The sequence below is a fragment of the Mastacembelus armatus genome, chromosome 13 (genome assembly GCF_900324485.2).
Source record: "Mastacembelus armatus chromosome 13, fMasArm1.2, whole genome shotgun sequence".
Taxonomy (NCBI): Eukaryota; Metazoa; Chordata; class Actinopteri; order Synbranchiformes; family Mastacembelidae; genus Mastacembelus; species Mastacembelus armatus.
In genome coordinates this window covers 19643395-19666252 of record NC_046645.1, presented here as the reverse complement: position 1 = coordinate 19666252, position 22858 = coordinate 19643395, and the positions used below count along the sequence as shown (strand labels likewise).

The 22858-nt window shown below is 41.3% G+C and overlaps 1 protein-coding gene across 2 annotated transcripts in view; it reads right to left on the bottom strand.

Annotated features, from left to right (window-relative positions):
- The window catches only part of robo1 (roundabout, axon guidance receptor, homolog 1 (Drosophila)), a 157285-nt gene that overhangs the window by 15768 nt on the left and 118659 nt on the right, over positions 1-22858 (bottom strand). For both annotated transcript variants that reach the window (XM_026294513.2, XM_026294521.2), the window contains exons 4-19: positions 21903-22023; positions 20601-20739; positions 20342-20469; positions 16172-16180; positions 15091-15215; positions 14671-14842; positions 12836-13041; positions 10941-11022; positions 10573-10741; positions 10317-10483; positions 10082-10203; positions 8190-8421; positions 7206-7327; positions 5467-5638; positions 3268-3468; positions 424-450 (exon numbers count right to left, since the gene is read on the bottom strand). In XM_026294513.2, the coding sequence (XP_026150298.1) occupies positions 424-450; positions 3268-3468; positions 5467-5638; positions 7206-7327; positions 8190-8421; positions 10082-10203; positions 10317-10483; positions 10573-10741; positions 10941-11022; positions 12836-13041; positions 14671-14842; positions 15091-15215; positions 16172-16180; positions 20342-20469; positions 20601-20739; positions 21903-22023 (2194 nt within the window). The remainder of the gene's footprint in view (positions 1-423; positions 451-3267; positions 3469-5466; positions 5639-7205; positions 7328-8189; positions 8422-10081; positions 10204-10316; positions 10484-10572; positions 10742-10940; positions 11023-12835; positions 13042-14670; positions 14843-15090; positions 15216-16171; positions 16181-20341; positions 20470-20600; positions 20740-21902; positions 22024-22858) is intronic.

The following is a 22858-nucleotide window of genomic DNA, read 5'->3' as shown; positions in this document are numbered from 1 at the left end:
AATACAAACCTGTGGGGACAGACATGCACAGAGAACATTTCTTTTATCTGTTTTACATTGTGTCACTCAAGTTCACTGATAACCTCCATAGCCCACTGCTACTTGCCTATCTAATTGGTATGTTGGAGCTCTGGTGGTTTGTCAGTCTCTTAAATCCCATGAGGTTGCAAGCAGCCCTTTGCTCAAGCTCCTTCTAGTTTTAACAGCTTCACAGTAGTCTGGCCTCTTGTACTTCAACATTATGTTCTGACACGACCCAAACAGATTTTGGAACATTTATTTCCAGGCTTATCTTTAATGATATCCAATGCCTGGTACACACTGAATGGCTCTTGCTGAATTCACTAGTGATTTTCATTTGTTAGGATGTGGTTGATTAGGGTATTAAAGAAACAGTTTCACAAACATAAAGAGGGCGCTTACCTGTTGGTGTAAAAGTAAAGGATGGCACTGTTGGGACACAAGAAAGGAAGCAAACTTAATGTTGAATTGTTGCATCAGCAATGTGTAGAATTAGTAACGCAGAGTGAGGGACAATTTCTACGCTTCATCACTTCATCATATCTGCTAAAGTACTGTATTTAAATATTTATTACAGCTGTATCCCAACCATGTACTACACTTCCTCAAAAATGTATTTTAGTCTGTTTTCACATGCTATTTACTACTCCTTAATCTTTGATCCCCTCAGACAATCCTGGACCCCAACTGCGGAAAAAGAGAGTGTTGAGCCAGCTGCTGGTTGAAATCTTGGTCCAGATTGTCAGAGGCCTGCTGGGCAGGGGTCACACACATGAGGGAGATATATGTTCCCATCTCTGACACATCACCACCCACACAGCTCATTTCCTCACACTTTGATATGGAAGGGGCTCTTCTAAACATTATCCTTCTGTTGGCTGATTTTGATTCTGTGTGGTGCTGGTGTGGTCTGTATGTATTTATACACACACACGGGGGATATTATCTATCTATCTATCTATTTATATCTATATATAAATATATATATAGATATATATATTTATATATACAAACACATATTAGGGCTGTCAAATTCATTTTAACGGCACTAATTTTATTGACATTTCCTGTTTGACCCGTGGCCTAGCCCGTAGTAGAACAGAAATCATAGGGGAAATCGAAAATGCAGCCATAGACAGTAAAGAGTGCAGCAGCAAACAGAAATGGAGAAAGAAAAAGGTCTTCTGATCGGTAAATTCATTTAGTAAACCATGTCTGATGGTTCTGTCGACAAGACAAAAGTTGTCTGCGTTTATTGTCAATGTGAATTAAATTGGCTTGTCTGTTTCAGCAACTGGCTCAGTGTAAAGAAAGAGAAATAATGGGAACTTGTATTTTTTTTTATATTCTTTTTTCTATGTGTTTAATAGACATGAACAAGTTCTTTGAAAAACATATCTACCATCTTTGAAACGTCTATGTTCTTCATGCTGTATGTTTAGGGTAGTTTCACTAATAATAAAGATACATTTGCATAAAGCATCCATGTTTGTCCATGCCCATGTTGATTAGAGTATTAAAAATTTGAGAAGTATTAATTTAAGGTACATTTAGAACAGATAAACATGTGATTAAGTTATGTGATTAAATATTTTAATTGAGTGACAGCCCTAATATATATATATATATATATATATATGCATACACTGTAGGATACAACTCCCAGATGCACAAATGCAGTCCAAATTCAACCTATTCCACCCTGAGTGCAGAATGTTGCTTCATGTGGTTGCAATTAAACATTCTTAGTTACCAGTTGCCAAAAAAGGCTGTAGCCTCTTGTGGTCTGGATGCACAAGGAGGAAAAGGAGGGGGGCATGTCTGTGCAATATGGCCCTGAAGAGCACAGAGAGAAGAACATAGGGCCAGAGGGTAACCTCAGCCTTCTGCTTCACCTGCGCACATATCACTATTGCACTCCAGATTCCAACAGATTCCCTCTGAAAGACCTCAGTTTGGATGAAAGTACAGTATAATTGCATTGTGTACAATTTTGTTTATAAGACTGTTGACATGGATGAAAATGTTTCACATTGCAGGCATTAATTTTTCCTATAGCAACACTGAAAGGTTATCTTGGTCTTTGACAATAGTTTAAGGTAATTTAAGCCAGAAAAAAAGGCAACACTTCTGACCATTACAGACCACACAAGCTTAAGGACAAACCTAGCTCAGGTGTCTCTCACTTTCACAACTAACAATTTCCACTATTAGCATGACTGAGTTGGATCTAGAACAGAGATATCCTGTGTTTTCTATGTGACAGCCCCAGATTAGAATCAGCAACAGCTAAGTCAGTCTATTGTGTGTGTGTCTCAAGGTTGAAGGGTGGATCTCCACTAACCCTGGCAGTCAGCAGTAAACCTGAGCCCTGTAGTGGGGATGGTGCAGGTAGTGCTCACAGGCAGCAGCTGCATAGCCCAAGGCCACACATTAAGTCAGCCCACACATAAATGAAACTCAGAACGAAAGGCTAATAGCCCTCTTTATACTCTATGCATTGTGGGTAGAGGTTAGGTATGTCATGAACCTTGTCGCATCGATTCTGGTCAGGTGGAAATCCACTGCATTATGCTGTGTCTACTCTAAGAGGGTTAAAATGCAGTGCTAACACACATGAGGAGGTATTGCTAGAGTTTTCAAAACACATGGAAAGTACACACAATAACAGGGTTGCTCAATACTCAACTCCTCCATATCAGAAGGCATTTCTCTAGAAGGACAGCAAGTGCTTCTTGTGAAAATGTCAGTATGTCCTTGATAAAAAGGGTTTACGACAAGACAATCTCGGCTTCCCAGCACAGTCAGTAGGGAGTTGCTGAAAGGGGAGTTGTTGGACCTCAAAAAATACTTTACCGAAAACACTCTTCACACACCCTTGTAGAATCAGCCTGACAGAAGTATGAAAACGAAATAAAAGACATCTTCATGAAGCACTCTCATTGGGAGTTCACATCACATCTTAAAGTACTTTACTGGAGAGTACTTTCAGTTAGACTTCACCTAGAGCGCTTTACAAAGACATCTTTCTATGTTATGACAAAGGGGATGTAAGGAAGGTTGGCAGCCAGGCTGGGACGAGGAAGATGAAGAGGAGTGGATTGAGACAGGAACAAACACTAATAAATACTGCACTGCATTTTACAGGAGAAATCCAGTTTTAACCTCAAACCAGCACGGCAAATCAGAAATGTAAGCAAATGTTCCTGGTAGTGTTAAAGTGTACCACTATACTCCTATACTGACCTTTGCGTATGCCTGCATAGCTGCTGGAGAGGCCATTCCTTTTCTTTCGGTGTCTGTACAACCAGATGCTGAAGACCATGAGGATGATCCAACAAGCAGCTCCTATACCTGCTATAAAGGCCGGCTGCTTCACCACATCTGAGATCTGCTGGGATAAGGGGTTCTCTGGGGTCTCTGTTCCTGTCATTCGCCCAGAGGCATCTGAGGATGGCAAATTGGAAGAATGATTAGAGATGATTACAAGAGTTGGATTATGTAAAAAAACAAAACATTTGGTGGTGCAAAAACAGAATGGCACATGTAAAACAAAGGAAGTTACAAATCTAAACATGAGATAAAAAATATTCCAAACCTAAAACTGAAATAGAGAGTCAGCACAGTACATAAATATGAATATTCCTTTTTCTCTTGACAACAAAAAGACTCTTAATCTTAGTGGGTCTGCATGAGGCTGGGTTGTGGAAATGGAGTCATTTCTCTCTATTATTCAAAAGCCTTTTACCAGAAATCTAAGTCAACAATAGCAGGTGAGCAGACAAAAGCAGCCAAAGACATTCAAACAGAGCCTGTGCACCACACTGGCCTGCTGAAACTGGATAAGAAAGCACAGAGAGGTGTCGTTCACTCCAAGCAATGATGGTCTAGTCATATAAATAAATCCAGTTGGATCATTGTCAAATAGAGACACCACAGTAATTAGCAAACTGAAGCACATCTGTGAAAAGCTGAGGTGTGAATACCTTGAAGCTGTTTCTACTGTGAAATTCACCATAAAGGCACCGTCTGTACACAACAACCTGCTCTCTGTCTGTTTATTTTCATCAGTCTATTTCTTCTGTGCCTGTCCCTCACGTGTGATACATTAAAAAAAAACAAACTCTGGATTGTCTGACTCCCTGACTTTGGAAATTTCTTCATGTTCATGTTATTTTGTTTCATTTCTTTTTCTCAAGTCATTCATGTTATAGCCGCTGCATCAACTCTCTAAGCCAGAGGTAAAATCACTTCCCCAAAGAAATTAGCTCTCTGCCTTTACTCCTCCATATTCTTCTGCCTGTCTTGGTCTCAGTCATTCTGTCCATTTTTTCATTCAGCTCTCTCTACTCTCACTTCTCTGTCTTCTGAATTTGTGGCTGTATCTGGCCAAGTGAACAGAGCCTGCCAGTGTGACTAAGCAGCCCACAAGGGACTGTACAGGTATCTAGGCTGGGATGACGCATACAAGCTGTGTGAGTGTGACAAATGCATTTGGGTGAAGCACTGGTCCCTAAGGCACATTGTTCCACTCCAGTGTTGGAACATGGCAACAATCACCACAGGAACTCTTCAAGTAAAAGAAATTGTATCAGTCACAGCTGATGCATCTTCATGCCCACCCCAGCCCTTCTCAATCGTACATTTAAAACCAGATGGAGTTCTCTCTCTCTGCTTCATCATGTGTTTTCCATTCCTCTCCTGTGTATGCCAGCACAGAGCTTTAGGGAATAAAACTGACAAAATATCTCAAAATATCTGTCCGTCTAGACTAAAAGAACAAAAAACAGAAGTAAATTATAACAACTAGCCCCAGTGCAGTCTACACTGTGTTTCTTAGCATTAATAACATGTCATGTCTGAAGCCTGTGTGCAGGATTCATTATTGCCTTTGTTGTTGGAAGTGAAGCAGAGGCAGAAAAAATGGCATCCTTGACTGGAGAATGGAGGAGGGTGGGGAAGCCTGCTCAACAGCCCTGCCACACAGCAATTTAATGTGCCAGTGTCGATCACACTGCCAGTTACTGGAGCTAAAAGCAATTTCAGACTACACAAAAACTGTAAAAGTTCCCTGTCATTCAAACTCATCATACTGTTCTGGGGCCCTTCCATAATGACTTCAATTACAGGTTTTAAAGTTTTGTTAATAATAAAAGAACAAACTAGCAGGGGCTTGAACATGCCCATTACTACGAAGAAAGGAATTACATAATTGTATATTTACTGGTGAAAACATCATATTCCTGAAAAGCTCTTAATTTGAGATAAATGGATATAGATGATGGAGGAATGCCATAATTATTTGTCAGATGACTGGGCTTTATTCTTTGTGGACGATTGCCAGAGGACAAACACATTCTAACACTGTAAATGTATCCACTAGAGGAAAAACAAAATAATTATATGACCTCCTATGAGAAAGAACTAAAGGTTGTTTCAACTCACCAAGCTGGAAGAAGGTGATATCGCTCTTGACCCCTGGACCCGCCCCGTTGCTTGCTGCTACCTCCACACTGTAGCGGATCCCTGGGGCCAGACTGGGAATCAACACGGATAAGGTTGAGCCATCAACTGTGCGGTTGATGTGGTACCTACTCTCATTCCCCAAGCACCAAATCTGCCATAACATAGACAAAGAGAAAGTGGAAATTAAGGCAATGTTATGATGGTTTTGTGATAACAATCAATTTGGTAGCTGCCACCAGTCAGTATCCTTATAATTGGTTGGTGCTGGTATTGCAAAACTTTAGTGTACTATGGGTATTGTGTTACATCTCTGAGGTAAGAAAACATTTTACAACATGGCTTTATGTTTTATAGGCTCTACTCAACACAGGGTTAGTATTAGCTGAGGTAGACATAACATGTCTGAGTGTAGCCATAAGCTCATGAAAAACAAATGGGGATCAGTAATCATCCCCTTTAAACTAATTTCAGCAGAAGCAAAGTGCTGTCACTCCCAGGAAGGACAGCAGTCTCTCAGGCTGACTCAGACCAGGGTTACGGAGAAGTAAACATTCACCCCAGCATGAGGCCTGGAGACCTCCACATCCTGAAGCCCTGACATTCTGCTCTCTTTACCCACACCTCCCATCAGTTAACTAGGTTAACACACACACATACACACACACTTCCATGGGTGCGTACTATATATGTGTGCATGTGTTTCCACTTCAGACATGAACTCCAAAGCCCTGAAATTTTCTGTATATCATAAAAATTGTGGTGAGTGGAAGTGCCGCTGGGGACCAGGCTCAGTAATGAGCAGGGAACACACTCAAGCTGGACTTAAAAACCATGAAATTACTCTAAAGCCTATCAACAGGGGGAAAAAAAATTACCTGAAAAATGAAAAGTGGTTTAACTTTTTCACAGCCTCTGCTTCATCTCCCCTACCACTGCTAACTACTAACTTATATTTCTTGTGACACAAAAGGACTTCCAATTAAAATACAGGACTATCACACCAATGTAGGAGAGGACAGTGCTGTCTAAAGTGAGGCCAATAAAAAAGACAAACATGATCAAGTAAGGATGAGGAAAAGGGGACTCAAAGGAATAAGATGCATTAGCACAACTCCAGACCAACAAAATGCCTCTTTCTCTGTCCTTGATCATTATTATAGCTTTTTGTCCATCAATCTACTAAATACACTGCCTGTTTCTATATGGATCTCTCTAAATCATATAATATCTTTAGCATAGTTATATTTAATGTAGTTAGAGGTCTTTAATGGCTGAATTAATGCTCAATTATTTGTATCAGTAAATAATAAATACTTAAGATACATTATCTATCTTGCAGTCACGCCATGCAAGACCAATTATTTTATCTCCTCTAAACACACATGTTCAATAATAACCACTGGAGAGAAAAAGTAACCTATCCCATTATTCATAACAAGATGCGTAAGTCTACCCTCTCCACCAGATGGCACTGCTTCACAGCTGTTTCAACCATCGTCCCTGCTTTTGAATCCTTTCCTGCTCCTGTCTCTGAACCTCTGCCATCACATATGGGAGTGGTGAAAGGTTCATCTCAACCAGGAATTAATTTCTTTCTCTGCGCATTCTCTCTTTCTCTGTTATGTCCTCTGCCTGCATCCCTGTTTGTGTTTGCTCTGTGCCAATAGTAGGAGTCACTTTCTCAGACCTAAGGTAGCTGCCTGGCTGTTTTTTGTTACCTTGTACTCCTGGACCACCCCATTCTGCTCCTCTTCTGGAGGAGGTTGCCAGGAGACCAGGATGGCTGTCCCATTGTCCCCACTCTCTGTCACTGTAACCTCACGTGGTGGGGCACTGGGGGCTGAAAGTGGTAGACAAAAGATAAAAAACAAATCTTCATACATGACACAGATATTTTTCCATAACTGCTTGCAGTCTCTCCCTGTTTTCCCTCATGCCATTTAGCTGGTTGGAATGAATCCCTTATCTCAGTGTGAGGCTGATGCTGAAGTAAGAACAATGCCTAATGAAAAAATGTGATGCTTGTATCTGAAAACTGATGTTCAATGTAAGTGCTTTGTGAGTAAATAAAAGCAAATGATTGTTTACACAAAGCAGACAGGGAGGTCTGATGGCGGGGTGTATGATGGTGTATGAACGCCAACCTGTGGTCCAGTGGTAATTAAACTAAGATAATTATCAATGCAACATAAAAGATGTCACAGTTTGAATAACTATTATAAAAGCAAGTATTTTTCGGCTTACGGAAGAGCAAACAATATGTTTAGAGTGCCGAAAACAATTACCAACAAAATTGGCAACAAAGGAGAATGCAGCAGAAAAAGATCAAAACACTCCCACACATGCCACACACAAACATTCTAGCACTCACATTTCTCTCAAATGCTCACTGCAGATTGAAATTCGCAGTTGGGTTTCAACCAAACCTCATGAGACTGCCACAACCACACCCTATGAGAAATTAGTATAACACTCATACTGGAGTGTTGCATATGGGTTTCCACGGGGCCTTTTAAAGACCCTTCCGTGCTTGAATACACCACATTTGAACATAACATAATCCTGCCCTCACTGCCTGCTGTGAACAGCTGTTGTATGATCCCACACATGCAGGTTCTGCATATAAAATTGTAAACATGCATGCACACATGCAAGCGCTAACGCACACTTGCACACAGTCACAAACGTTCACATCCCCCCACCTTCCTCCAGCGTCTTGCCAATTTTGACATCACTGTCTGTTCCCTGGAATTCATTGAAGAAGGGGCGGACTTTGAATTCATAAGTGACTCCCTTCCGAAGCTGTGGCACGACAGCGCTGTCCTCTCCCGTGGTGCGCACCTCAAACACAGCCCATTCACTCCTCTGCAGCCCCTCTGGTGAAGGCCTGTACATCACCTTGTAGCCCTGGATGTACTGTGACTGCTGCTCCACCTAGTGAATGGCACGAGAACATAGATAAAAACAATGTCAGCTTGACTTGATTATGATCTTCACAGTTCACAGTGGAAAATGATACAGTAATGTAATACATTATGGCATCACTAGACAGCTATGGATTTGTGCAACTGATACACCAGGCGCTGGATAGAATGGGGTGCTAAGTCATCACATCACTCCTCCGTTTATCCATCCACATCTACATCTCTCTATTCGACTGTCTATGCGCCATTTGGAGCAGCAGCGATTTGTGCAAACCGCAGTATGAGGTCATTGGCCAGAGGTTCCTCTAAGTCTGGAGCTGGTTAAATAGGGCGCAGGCTCCCAGAACAGGCTGCCTCATCCTGTCCTGCTCTCCAATGAACTAACTGGCTGCTGAAGTCAGGGAAGAAGACCAGAAGTAGATAGTACAACAAGTTAAACAACATGCAGCTAAATAAAGACGATGAATGTAACTGGGAGGGATTTATCTTGCTTTGTGATCCAGCATGACTGGAGAGAAGAGTAGCTACTAACCAGGATGCTAAGATGCTAATATCCCAACTTGTCTCTGTGGAAGGCAAGCAGCACTGGCTTGTAAAGATTTTAGTGATTTTTTTTTTTTTTTTATTCTCTTGTAAAATATGCTGCCAGCTCAGGTGGTCTTTATTAGCCTGAAAACTGCAACCATTTACCACAACACAAAGGAAAATGAAAAACTAAGAAAATCCACATTGGGAATAGATTTAACACCACAAAACAAGAAAACTGTGGTGCTTAACTACAGTGTCAGTCTCCTTCATGTCATGTGTTTTCAGCAACATTCCAGTAAGACAAGGAGATGGGCGGTAAGGTTTTAAATCAGTCTTGACATGTCAGTATCCTTTTCACATTTCCTTAGTCCCATTCATCACTCACTGTTACACTTCATAATACCTGGGAATGCAGGGGTGGTCATATGTCAAAAGGCAAAATAGTAGCTGCTCTTATCCTTCAGTGAGCCATTCCACAAACTGCCATAATGTACAGTTGTATCATCTCATAATCCAAAAATAAAATGCACTGACCAGATCAATTGTAGGTGTTTCATATTTAGCATGTATTAGCAAAGAAAGACCAACAAGGGCTCCCATTCTATTTCTACAGTTCTCCCCCCTCTCCCACCTATCCTTTATAACATCTGTAAGCCATTTACACTTAAGAGCATGAGCTGGCTGCCTCTTCCGTTTCACTTATATTATTTTAACAGCTGTAAAGTGTTTTCAATCTTAGAGGGCATTGACTGGCACACCACATGCTGCTATGTGGCACTGCATGACCTACTGAAGTAGGCTAGGCTCTGTAGCTGTGAGTCCACTGTGGACAAATCTGCAGATTTTTGCTCTCTGGCCAGTAAACCAGCTCAGGCTAATGCCAAATGGACACAGAGAACACTTGAACTGTACTCCAGCCTGCTCCCTGCAGTGTCCTTCCTCTGTAGGGTGCCAGAATGTTAGCACATTAGCACGGTTAAGTTGCCTGACAAATTGACCATAAGCATATCACTAAAGTAACCTTGGAGCTTTGGTGACCCACAATCACAATGATCCATAAGACAAAATGTATCTTGTGGCAGGTGTGTTTAAAAAAAAAAAAAGAGCGACACTAGAGCACTGATGGAGAAAATTATACTCACTGTCCACTGCACCCGGACAGATGAGGACGAGAGAATGGTGGGATTGTGCAGGTGGATGACCACTTCTCCCAACTCCCTTTGAATCTGACGATGGTCAATGCCCTGACTGGTGGGAGGGATATCTGTATACAGAAGCACAGAAATAAACAAATGAGTGATCCTGTCTTAAGCAGAAAAAACCAAAGCATCAGTGTCCTGTATATCAGACTTATGTCAGTTAGAATACAGCTCTCACCTTGTGTTTTCACAGCATCACTGATAGGACTGGGATCACTCAGCCCATAGGCATTGGCTGCCCTCACTAAGAAGAGGTAGACTGCGCTGGGCTTCAAGCCCTTCAGTACAAATGACTCTGTTCTCACATGCTCTGCCAAGGTCTGCCAGCTGCTCCCTGATGCATGACTGTGGATGCACAACAAAGAGAATTTTAAAATGTTTAAATAAGGCTATGCAATAATTTTTTCACTGAGGGTCAAGTTAAATAGCTTTACCTGAAGGCCTCAATTATATAAGAGGTGGGTGTGGCTCCAGTATTCAGGTTGGGTTTCCAAGAAAGTGTGACAGAGGTGCGGCTAACATCAGTGACCTCAGGTCTGGAAGGGGCACTGGGGATCAGGTTGGGGTCAGTAGGTCTATTAGGTTGGACTGGGACTCCAAACTCTTAATCCAGAAAGAAAGAGAAGGAAAAAAAAAACAGGGGACAATGTGGTTTATTGGCAAACAAAACTTGTCCAATCTTTAACATCATCTCTCTATTTGATTTGTTCTCACAGAAAGCAGAATAAATAAACAAAAACCTGTCAAACAACTTTAAAAAAAAAAAAAAAGACATTAAATATAACTGTTGGATTAGGATTACCTTGGACATCTAAGTAGGCTTTCCATGAGGCCTCTCCACTGGGTGTGGAGGCAATGCAGGTGTAAGTGCCAGTATCACCAAGCTGGAGGAAGGGAGAGTATTTTATTCATTTACTTTAATGGAAAATATTTAAATGTGTGCCACACATTCCTGAACTGGTAATTGTCTCTTTTTTCTGCCACTTGCTGTCTCTCCATTTCTACACTACCTACAAACATTCTGATGGAGCGTGAAGCAGGGAGCTGTCATTGTCTAATCTCAGTATCATCTCTTTCAAGAAACTACAAGAAAGCAGCTGGAAAGGCCAACTGGCAGATCATTCCTAGTCAAATTAAATATATTTTCACAGGATCACAGACTAATTGGAGACCTTCTTCGCTCTCTACCATCCCCCTGAGTATCAAACATAGAAATGACAGCTCTGTGCAACAGATCTGGTGACGATGTACAATGAGGAAATATAGATGAACCTTGAATATTCCTACACTGTAGAGAGAACGTTGTTGGGAAAAATGGAGTTCATAGACATTTCAGTTACATGTTTGTTCAGGATCTAGACAACACAGGAAAACACTCAGAGCTCATACATCTTCCACTTCTACCAAGGCTGAACAATGCTCTAAGCCTGTTATTTTAATAATGGAAAATGTAATCTGCATTAGATCTGGATCTGCATCAAAATACACAGTCATGTGCTGCTAGTGCCAGATTTTTTGTTCATTCAAAGTGCAGCAGTTCATGAGAAAATTGTCTTGAAAAAAACCTGTTCTCTCATTCTTGGATCGGCACCTGGATCTGAATCCAGACCAAAAACCAATCAGTTTCTTGGCTTGTGGCCTAAATTTTCTACAAATTTATTTGAAATCAGCTGACAAGTTTCTGAGATATTAAGGTACTGTAGGTAAAAGGCTAATTAAACAGAACCGTGTCGGCACAGGTGTATGGCATATTTTCACACTGCTACATGTTTACAAATGTCTGCTCTATCAAACTATTTTTTTAATGCATAGTACACTAAGGGATGCTGTGCTGGTGTGTAGGTAAAGAGAAAGAGAAAAAAAGAAAGCTATCTGTAAATTGCTTTAATAACTGAATGTGAACAACGCTAGTGGCCTTAAAATTATTATTTTTCCGTTTGGCAGGCGTGAAAATGTATTAAAACTCAATAACAATGCTTCATGCATCAAAACCATCTTCATTAAAACGTTGTCAGGAAGAAATGACAAGTTCATTAATGTAAAGTGCCTGCGGAGTTTACTCAACTACAGCAGGAAGACAGTTCAGACACATCCCCTCCTCCTGCCTCGCACCAGTGGCCCAATCACACTGCAATCTTGTCACCACAAGACATGCCAGCGTTCATCAGAGCACTGCAAACTGACGTGAACTCCGACCCCATGATGCCTCCATCTGGAAGACATGTCAGCACCCCCTGCTTGTCTCATGTTCCCCATCACACAGCTTGCCATCTCAAAAACACACACCTAAGCTCACACACAAATTTACGCTCAAAACCTACTGTGCTTGCTGACTGACAGCAACTACAGACTGTTCGACTTTACAGACTCCATTTCAAACCCATGACAAAAGACTGACAGCCCACTGAGGACCAGTTGCTGGCAGAGAACACATGCTTTATTTACTAACCAGCAGGGCGTTGCTGAACACAGAAAGCTGTCAAGTTTATTTGACTGATTTAGACATTAAAGGCAGACTAATAGAAAACCTTAATTCTAAACATAATTACCCCTTGTATACTGTAAATATAAAAATACAAGGATGTTTATACATTTAGTGTTGATTTAACTTGGCTCCAGATGCCACAGAATAGTACCAAATGCTATGTTGCATGTTTGGGATTTGGGTGTGTTTGTACCTGTGTCCAGGCATCTTACCTTTGCATAGCGTATCTGTAGTGTACCCGTGTCCAACTGTTTGACCCTGGAGTCATGTGTGGACACCAAGACACCATCCTTCCTCCACAGGATGGTTGGGGTAGGGTTGCCGGATGCCACACAGCTGAGGACCCCTGTGCCATCCACAGCTACCGTCTGGTTGGTTGGGCCTTGTCTGATAACAGGTGGTGGGCGGTCTGACACAACTGTGGAAGGAGGAAGGACACTGAGCAACTATGTGAGGAGATGGAAGAAAAATTCTGAAAGTGTTAATATGGTGTCACAGAGACAGAAGGAACACAGGATTCAGGCAATTATTTGCATTTTGTGTGAGAAAATGCACAAAACTTAGAGAATGGTGAGAATCTGACAAAGAACCTGCAGCAATGTTAGCATGTGATAACTGCAACACTAGTGGGGGAGGATTTGAATCCAATATTTAGAACTGGAAGCAATTTTGTAATCATTCAGCAGCAGGAGTCAAACTTAGCCAAATAAAAACTGGGTAATTAAAATGAAAGGGCCTCAGTCTTCAGTCTTCTCACTGTAGTTCAACCAGACGCCTGGTACAGCACATAAACACTAATAGCCAACAATCCCATGGCCCTTCCCCCAGCCATAAAGCACAAAAAACAAGGGAGAAAATGCTTAAAAAACATCTACAGTAGCCAGAACAGACAGTATTATTAGCATGAGGATGTTTAACCCCCCCACCCCCACTTCACAGCCTGTGAATACTAAGGTCAAACAAAAAGAACAAAGAAACAGAAAGCATGTATTTGACAGGAAAAAAGTAATCTAGTGAAAACAGGGGAAAGGAGGCAAAGGGAGAATATGTAAGAGTGACTTTAATTACATGCACTCAATATTTTAAATAAATATAAAATAAAATATATTTTTTTCATTTTTACTTTCTCTAGTGTGATTCATCATGTTCCTGTTATAGGTCTGTCTCCCTCCCTCTGATTTTTATTACTCATGGTGCTATTGATGACCATTGTTGTTGGCCTCACTAATATACTTGCAAAGTACTTTCAATGAGGAGCAATAAAATTAATACCTAACATAGTGCAAAGGCAACCCATGATGTATGTACTGTGTGTGCAGAGATCCTTGGAACCATGCTGTGGTGTAATCTATGAGCCGCTTTGTCTTTGCTTTTGTGCCAGGGATGGTGCAATTACTAAAACATTGTCAGCATGACCTGTAATTACCAGATCTGCCTGTGGAGAAGTGGTGGCCTCAGCCTGCTCACTTTAATAACTGTTATTATTATCCAGAGAGCAAGACAGAATGAGAGAGTGAGATGGAGCATACTATCAATGCCCTGAAATGCAGAAGGACATTTGATAAATGAAGGGATGAATTCAGGTGTATCAATGACAAAACAATAACTGCCCAGATCTCTGTGAGAATGGTGGAAATGAAGCCACCAGGCTGACAGAAACTGAATATCAAAGTAATTAAAGAACCCAATCCAGGCCTCAATATGCAGCCACAGTCTTCCAATGGTAGAAAGCTACAAGCCAGACATGGAATACCAAATGTGACATTAACCAGTGTGAAGCAACAAAGCCAAATACTGAGCCATGGTCTGGGTGCACAGGCACCAGAGAGTCTCTACCTCTGAAAGGAACACATTGAACAGGCCAGACCAAACCTCACAAACCTCAGTTCGGATATTAATATGCTCTACGGTACAACCACAGCATTTCAGATGAGCGGCATCATATTCATGAGCCAAAGATTATCTGAAAAACCAATATTTATCCACTCAACTTTCTCTCTGAAACCTTGCTGTGTGCAGAACCTGTGTTTACAAGGAGGTTGCTTACCATCAGTCACTTCTAACAGAGCCTTGGTGATGACACTCCCAGCAATGTTGAGGGCCTGGCAGCTATAGTATCCCATGTCTGAGCGTTCAGCATCAGTGATAGTCAGGTCCCCAGTCTGAGATACAGAAAATCGGCTGGAGGGCTGAGGAGGTTGGTAGGAGAAGAGCAGGTTCTGTGGGGAATGAAAACAGAACACATACCTGGAGGCATCTATTTGGCTAGAGTATTTTAACTGAACAGGCTAAAGCTTCCACTCCACAATGGCTTGCAAGAACCTGTTCAAAGACGTCAGCTATCAAGTGAACTGTGCCTACAAAATACCTTTTTTTCCAAAGCTTTGAATGCATATGCTAACATGTTTTCAAAACGAATAAAGAACATTTTGAAATGAAAACATTTATTCTAGATCACTGTGTTTACCTGACTGCCTTCCCGCTGCCAGAAAATGGCTGGCTGTGGGTTTCCAGTGGCCTCACACTGGAAGGTGACAGTCCTTCCAACCCCAACCACCTGATTCCTTGGTCTCACCACAAAGGCTGGCGGCACTGGATGACAGCCATGAGAATGGTTAGCCATTGAGTAGACAAACATGCCATAGTATATTATTATACTTGTCATAATATTACAGTTACAAATGGCCTAGGTTATTTGAATGAAAGATAAAAGAAATTTGACTGCAGCTATGGCACATGCATTCAAATAGGTTCATAAGGATTCAATCTCTCTTTTAAATGTTTGCACAGTGTGTGCAAAGCAGATTAAACAGTATGTTGATCAAATTCAAAATGCAGGCATATTATAGACGTAATGAATAGAAAAAACACAGGTTACTCCCATGCCCCCTCATTTGCATGGGCAAGGGCATGGACCATTAAAATTTACATGGAAATGGTGAATAAATTTGAGCCATCTGTCCATGCTGACACCCTCCAATAGCTCAGACCTCAGCCAGGATGCAGTATCCATGCATCTTAATGACAAATTCGACGTCAGACTAAGTGTGGTGTTATAGCCCAATGTCATCCATGCCGCTAGTGACACTAGGCCTTGCTGGTCTAATAGGCCATCTAAGTATAAAGACACAGCCTGAATGTAGAATTTAAAAGACAGGCCAGCTTAGACCAATATTCAAAAGGACTCTGGATATATCCTCAAATGTCATGTATCTGCTAACATTTTTATGCCATTTATACAGGGGATGTACTGTATAATACAATTCATTTGAAAACCAGACTTAATTTGTTCATGAATAAGATGGGGTGTTTGGTAATGCATAAACGCAGAAAATAATAAAAATGAAATGATGCAGCTTTACCTTGGAAGCCCAAACTGAGCATATTTTTACCCATTAATGTCCTTTTGTCACTGTTGCCCGTGACAACAGAAACATGAGTGCTGATTGGAGGGTGGAGAGGTGAAGGGAGGAGGATGGAGGGGGGTTGTGACAGCTTCCTGTCTCTGTCAGGGCGGTGAATAGGTGACGGGTGACATTTCAACTTACCAGACACGACTAAAAAGGAAACAAAACACAACAACAAAAAACCCAAAGATGAATAAATAAATAATAAACAGCATGGCATAAAGTGAAGAGATAGGAAAATAACAATGTGATGTCCATGGGTATAGAAATTATGTTATTGTTATTCTAAGAACAGAAAACATGTCCTATTTCACCCTCAACTCAAACCCCAGAGACCACATGACACACACAGCAAAGATTAATTACCGAGTGGTCAGGAATGCATTAAAAATGCACACACACAAGAACTGAATAACATTTGATTCAACATTCTTTCTTAGAGTTGGGAAATGCTCAGGGACAGGAAAAATGCTAGGATAAGCAAAACATAATGACAAAAAAGCACATGTACAGTACCATGACACTCACAAGACAGATGTTTTATGTTTAGCAACTTCATGTTTTGTTTAGGTTATTTCCTCTATTTCCAGGTGTTGTTTGAAGGTGAATGTGTCCTACCCTTTTTAGAGCACCCCTATGAGCAGCTAGATCACAGTCCCTCGAACACAGCCTTGCAAATGTATGCACAGTACATAAAAACACAAGGTGAATGTTAACTGTCACTCTTTGGCCATAAATCTCCCCCAGCCAATCACTCACCTTATCTAATCTGTCGGTTCCAACGGCTCCCACAGAAACATAAACGCTGTCAGTCAGAGTAATGACTGGCCCCTCCCTCCTCCCCCTACCTATCATTGGCCTTTAAAATGCAGATAAGACTTACATCAACCGCTCCCAGAAGACAACGCTCACTGTTATCCATCTGTGAAAGGTCCGTGATACACACAACAAATACACAAACCCCTACCAACACCTACACACATCCATTCATGTGTGTCTAAGCCTTTAATTAGGTAACCCTACCTCTCCCATGCTGCTGTGATCACAGTTATGGACCAGGAAGGAGACGTGGGCCTTAAATCTGACTGGCCACTTTGTTGTGGGCTTTCTGCTGGCTTACAACACAGAAGGGACTTTCTATCAATAAGCTGATCAGAGCAGCGGAGGAATGCACACTGTGTCCACCATCTCAATAGGAGGCAGGTATGTACCAAAGACCATGCAGAGACCATGCTGTTCAGTGTAACTGACATCAACACTGGAGCATGACTGCATTTGTGAGGATTTGGTGTGATTAATAGTTGGCCCCAGTGGAAGGTCTGTAGCATACTGTAAATGCTCTATCACACTCTATCAAGGCGACTGTGCTTCTTGCAACTTTCTGTGGAAGGTCAGTTTGATAGTTGAGAAAAAGTGAATGCAGATATGGAGAAACAAAGCAACACAAAGCATCAGCTCTGCAATACCACGTTGGTGTTTATCATCACAGTAACAGCACACAGATTGCTGACAAGAAAGTTCCTCTCATTCACTGTTTTTTGGCACCAGTTCCAAGTCTCCGTCCAGACCCTTTACATGGGTTATTAGCGACAGTGCTCTAGGGACTACCATTCCATTCAAGATCTTTCTACACATAAATCATTGCTAATGGCAAACTTAACCAGCTGAGAAAAAACCTAACACATTGATTTTCTGAATTCTGTCCAATACAATCTCAAACAATATATTTACATTCCTATGGTGGAGGTCCACTGATGAGGTAATTAACAAAACATTGCATAAACATTATCTAACCAAACCAGACTCACATCAAATTCCCTTTGTCTTATTATTATATATTTAAAAACACACACTCTCACATGTACAGCTGACTTAATGGCTGAACAACACATCTCGCAACTGCATTCTCATGTGGCCTAGATGAGTGATTTTTTTAGTGAAACTATAAATATGACTGGTGTGTTCCTTCCACCAATCAATGACATATTTTACTTGTCATGTTTATAAGTCTGAAGGCAGTGTAGTAGACTGACAAACATGTGTAAGACAACGATCCACTGATTAAGTTAGTAACAAGAGCAGAGCATGTTAAATGAAAAACAGCCCAAGGCAGCACTTCCACAGTGCCAACATTGTTCACTGACAGTCTGACCATGGATGCTGTGAAAGTCTACACAGACCTAGGTTCTTCTTTTAACCCATCCAGCTTTTAAAAGGGATTTAATTTAAAGGATGATATCCTCAATATAGCATGTCCTGGCGTATTTGTTTTCATTTTCACATAACATACTTCAGTGCAGCACATTGTATAATGACACTGCAGGAAATTAAGTCTATAGACCCTTTTTTAAAATCCAATTTTAATGCACTTGATTTTATTGCCTATTTACACATCAGAGTAAATTTGGCAGAATACATTAATACAGTTTCCAGAATACATTAATTCCACTTTGGCCATAAGTCTAAAGTTTACCCATTTTGCAGTGTCCTCTCTGCCAGTAGTTTACTACCACTGAATTTATTTAATTGCTGTTTAGTTATTCTTATGCAGAAAATCTATGAGTCCTAATGTAGAGCAATATCACTGCCCACTAAACCCACACGAAATTCTTGCCGACATTGCTGTTGTCTTCACTATTACAGTGACATTTCCTACCTATACATCGTTTCTGCTACACTGGCCTGTTTAGACCTACAATTACTGGTCCTGTCTTTCCTTTCCTATGCCTCCATCTGTAATTAGGAGCATGTCATTTCCGGGCGTAGGACTGTGGCCTGGTTGTCTTTAATTAGCTGTATTACTCAGTGCCCACAGCTTCCATGGCCTTGTCACGTCCTGGTCTGGATAAAGCTCAGGGATCTCAAGAATAGATGGACATGATTCTAGGAACGCAAATGTTCTGAGTTTCAGGCATCAGTGTGATTTAGCTGTGACAGCAGAACAGGGATTATACCACGATGCTTTTCACCTGATGTTTCACTATGAGAAATAATCAGCCTTGTCCTTTCAAATTTATGGCAAAGGTTTTTCTAAGCTGAAGTGTAATCATTTTAAGTAGTTTGTTTTCATGCCTTTCTAGCTTTTATAACACAGGAACTTAAAAGACTTATAATATATGAAAGAAGGTCAGTACCTTGCTTCTGAATGCCAGCTACAGGGAAATGGCCTGAGGTTAAGACATTTCATTTCCACCGAGGACAAGAGATGTCTTAACATTTCAAACATGATTCTGTAAGCCAGAAGAACAGCTTATTGAACCAGTGCATCAATGCCGTTCCTTTTAATTAACTAAGCTTTCACCATGGAGAGGCAAAGAGTGGAAAGGGCAATAAGAGAGGTAGATATATTGATAGTTGTATTGGCAGGTGTGCCTACTCTTGCACCTCAAACCAATCCAAAGATCACTCTGTTGTGAAGAAAATTAAGAAATAATTGCAAAGGGTAACCATGTGAAGATCGACTGTGTTTGCAGGTGGGGGTGGGCAGACGAATAGAATTGCCTAATCTCTTTATTTCTCTGCTGCACTAACTGCTGTTGACATTAATATTACTGACCTCACCACAGAAACCCCTCTCCCTTTACTTCCTCTTCACCACAACTGCCCCCAGTCCCAATTCCCAACCCGTTCTGCATCACTGGTGAGCCGCCGCTAAGACCAACATACTCACTGTCCTTCCATCCAATTCTCATCTCCCATGCACTAAGCCTCCTCCCACTTCCCTTCCTCCTTCTCTCACCCGACTCCCAACATTCCCATTAGTGTGCCGTTAAATGGCGCCTGTGTTCCTCCTATTCTCAGGAGGGTCTGGAGGTGACCCCAGCCCCCAGTTCCTCTGAATGGTTTCTTTCTGAATGTTCACACTCTGTGACCAGCTACTTTATATTCCAACTGTGTTAATAAGGCATCCAATGAAGAGGGCTACAAGAGACACAGATATTCCATAGGCACACAAACAGTACTGCATATCTTACAACATGAAGGAAGCCAGGCTCTTTGGAGAAATGCCACTTGTATGGGGCAAACAAAATCAATTGCTGCTGAGCTCCCATGTGTACACCTCTACAGCTGTTATGGATTTTTGCGTTTCTTTTTATCTGGAATCAATCAGCTAATTGAGAGAGAATAGGTGAAAGTGATGACCATGTAGTACTAAAGCTGAAGACTGTTATTGCATTGTGGCTTAGCTAAATTGCATTTGAATGAAGCTGCAAAATAACCCAAAATGGAAATGAATTTAGAATAACTGTGCAGAAGGCTATAAACGAAACAGCTGGCTAACCAAACGCTATGAACAGTGTTCTGTCTTACCGTGGACGGTGAGCGTAGCCGATGCCTCCGCCTTGCCCACCATGTTCTCTGCCACACAGGTGTAAGAGCCTACATCAGCTGAGGTGAGGCGACGGATCTTTAGGGTGTGGTCCTCACGAATCTCATATCTGGATTAAAACAGGTATTCATGCAGAAAATGCTATCAAAGGCACAAAAAAACTTTGTATACACAGGCACACCCAATGCAGCTCGCACCAGTGAGGAGGGTTTTGAAAGGGAACCAGCTGATGAGTCATACCTTCCTTTGGGCAGGTCACCATCATCTTTTCTCCAGCGTACAGTGGGAACTGGGTCACCACGGGTCTCACACCGGAATTCTACACTTTGGTCCACTAACACTACCTGGCTACCTGGGCGACGTACAAAGCTGGGACGCTCTGCAAAGACAAAAACAGCACATATCTAAAATCACAGAGTAGAGAACAGTAATCAATGAATAGTGTTTTGATTAAATTAAAATAATAAGACCTGTAGCTTTGAATTCTTTAATGAATCTTGGTTTCGTGCTAGTTAGGCTTCAGAGCTAAGGCTTAACTTAAAATGAAACTGGAATAACACCCAGTGGAAAAAGACATATTGGAGAGATGCTTGAGAGATGTTGGAGAGATGTTTAAATTTTTATCTTAGATTATGTAAGGTGTCCTTGAATAAAAAAAAAAAAAGATGTGCAATGATATATTTTGAGTTTTTATTCAGAAACCTGAGAAGGTAATAACCATGAGAAGGTAATAACCAATTTATAGTTAACATCTACAGTAAATGAGTCTAGACTATAGAGACTTCATAGCACACACAGTCCAACAAACGCAAACAGTAACTACCTTGTGATCCACTAGATGATTTTTACTATACATGGAAAAACAACAACTTAACAAATGAAAGGACTAAATGTTCTTCTGTGATTGTGTTAACCCCATCCCCTCAAGCCCAGCTCTGGTTTTATCTGGTCATAAACTTTTAACAGCATAGGGTCATCACAGCACTTTCAGTGTGTATTTTTTTATATTTTCTATGGCCAGTGTACATTAATTAATTAATTAATTAAATAATTAACCAGAGTTGCACAAAGACAAACATAAAGGTTAGCTGGACAGCATCATTTTAGTGTAACTATTTATCTTTATGACACCAGCTTTGTTTTTGTTCTGTCTGACAGATTCTAAAAACTCTCAGAAAAAAGGAGGGAGGGCGTGAAACAAACTGGCAACACAATCAGATGCTCTCTGCTTGGGACACAGGAGAGCGTCAGGGTCAGAGGTCAGTCATGGTGAACAGGTTGCAGCTGTTCGGAGAGACAATGCTGGAGTCAGTGTGGGATTCATAGCTAAGTGTGAGACTGGACATCACCTCACACGCTATCTGAAAAAGGTCAGCTGGCACATAAAAAAAAAGTTTAACATCTGGATTCTGTTTCTCACTCCAGACAAAGAGCAAAAGAAAAAAAGTGTGAGGAAGCGTGTGTGCGTGTGTGTTGTACTGTATGGGGACAGAGAGGAAAGTAAACACCAGATTGAGGTACTAATGGAGAAAAAAAAATTACCAAGGACTGTAAGTTCAGCTATTTCACTCTCACGTTCTCCAACCATGTTTGTGCCAACGCACACGTACTTCCCCGCATCACTCTTCCGAGCATTTGTGATCATCAGCTTCCCTCCACGTATCTGAGAGGTAAGAAGGTAAACACAGAGAGAAAAACAATATAAGAGTCAGAGAGACACTTGGGGCCTGTGGTTGATATAGAAAGCAGAAAACAGCATAGCTCAAATGTTACAAAACATTTCCTGCCTGCTCTCAAGAATGCCTGTGAGCATTTACTTACCAAAAAGCCATTACAACACCATGATAAAACGCTCTCACAAACACATAATGGCTTGGTGCTATTGAGTTTTTTTATTAGATTTTTGAGACAACTAGATTACTTTATCTAGCTGTTTTTCTTATTTCACGTCAACATAAATTCTAAGTCACTATCAGTCAGCCCCCCCCTCCCCCCTCAAGGTAGGCTGAGCCAAAGAACACTTTCCCAATTCAACTAAAGGTGAGCTGAGGCACAGCAGGACTGTGAGCATGTTTCCAGTCACCTGTAGAGAATGCTTTAAAGAACATGCTATTTGGGATTTTTTTTTCTGTGTATGCATGCAAGTGAGAGCAAGTCATACATTCAAGCACTGTTAAACAACACACACACACACACACAGCAATGAGTTTGTGCAGGTGAACATCATGTCTGTTATTTCCCAGGGCTTTGATTACAGGCCAGTGGAGGTGTTTTGTTCTCAGGCACTCATAAAGGCAGCCCAGGCCCCCAGGACAGACCCCTTAGTTCTTCTCTTAGCTGACAACTGTGCCAGTCAGAGCAGACTCAGACAATAGCATGATGCACCAGTGATCTTTTGATGGAGCTTAAGGTTTTAAATGCACACATCAGTTTGCAAGACTAGGACCACCACCTGGAAGCATGTAATTGATACCCTCATTAGAGAACCACTGACAGAG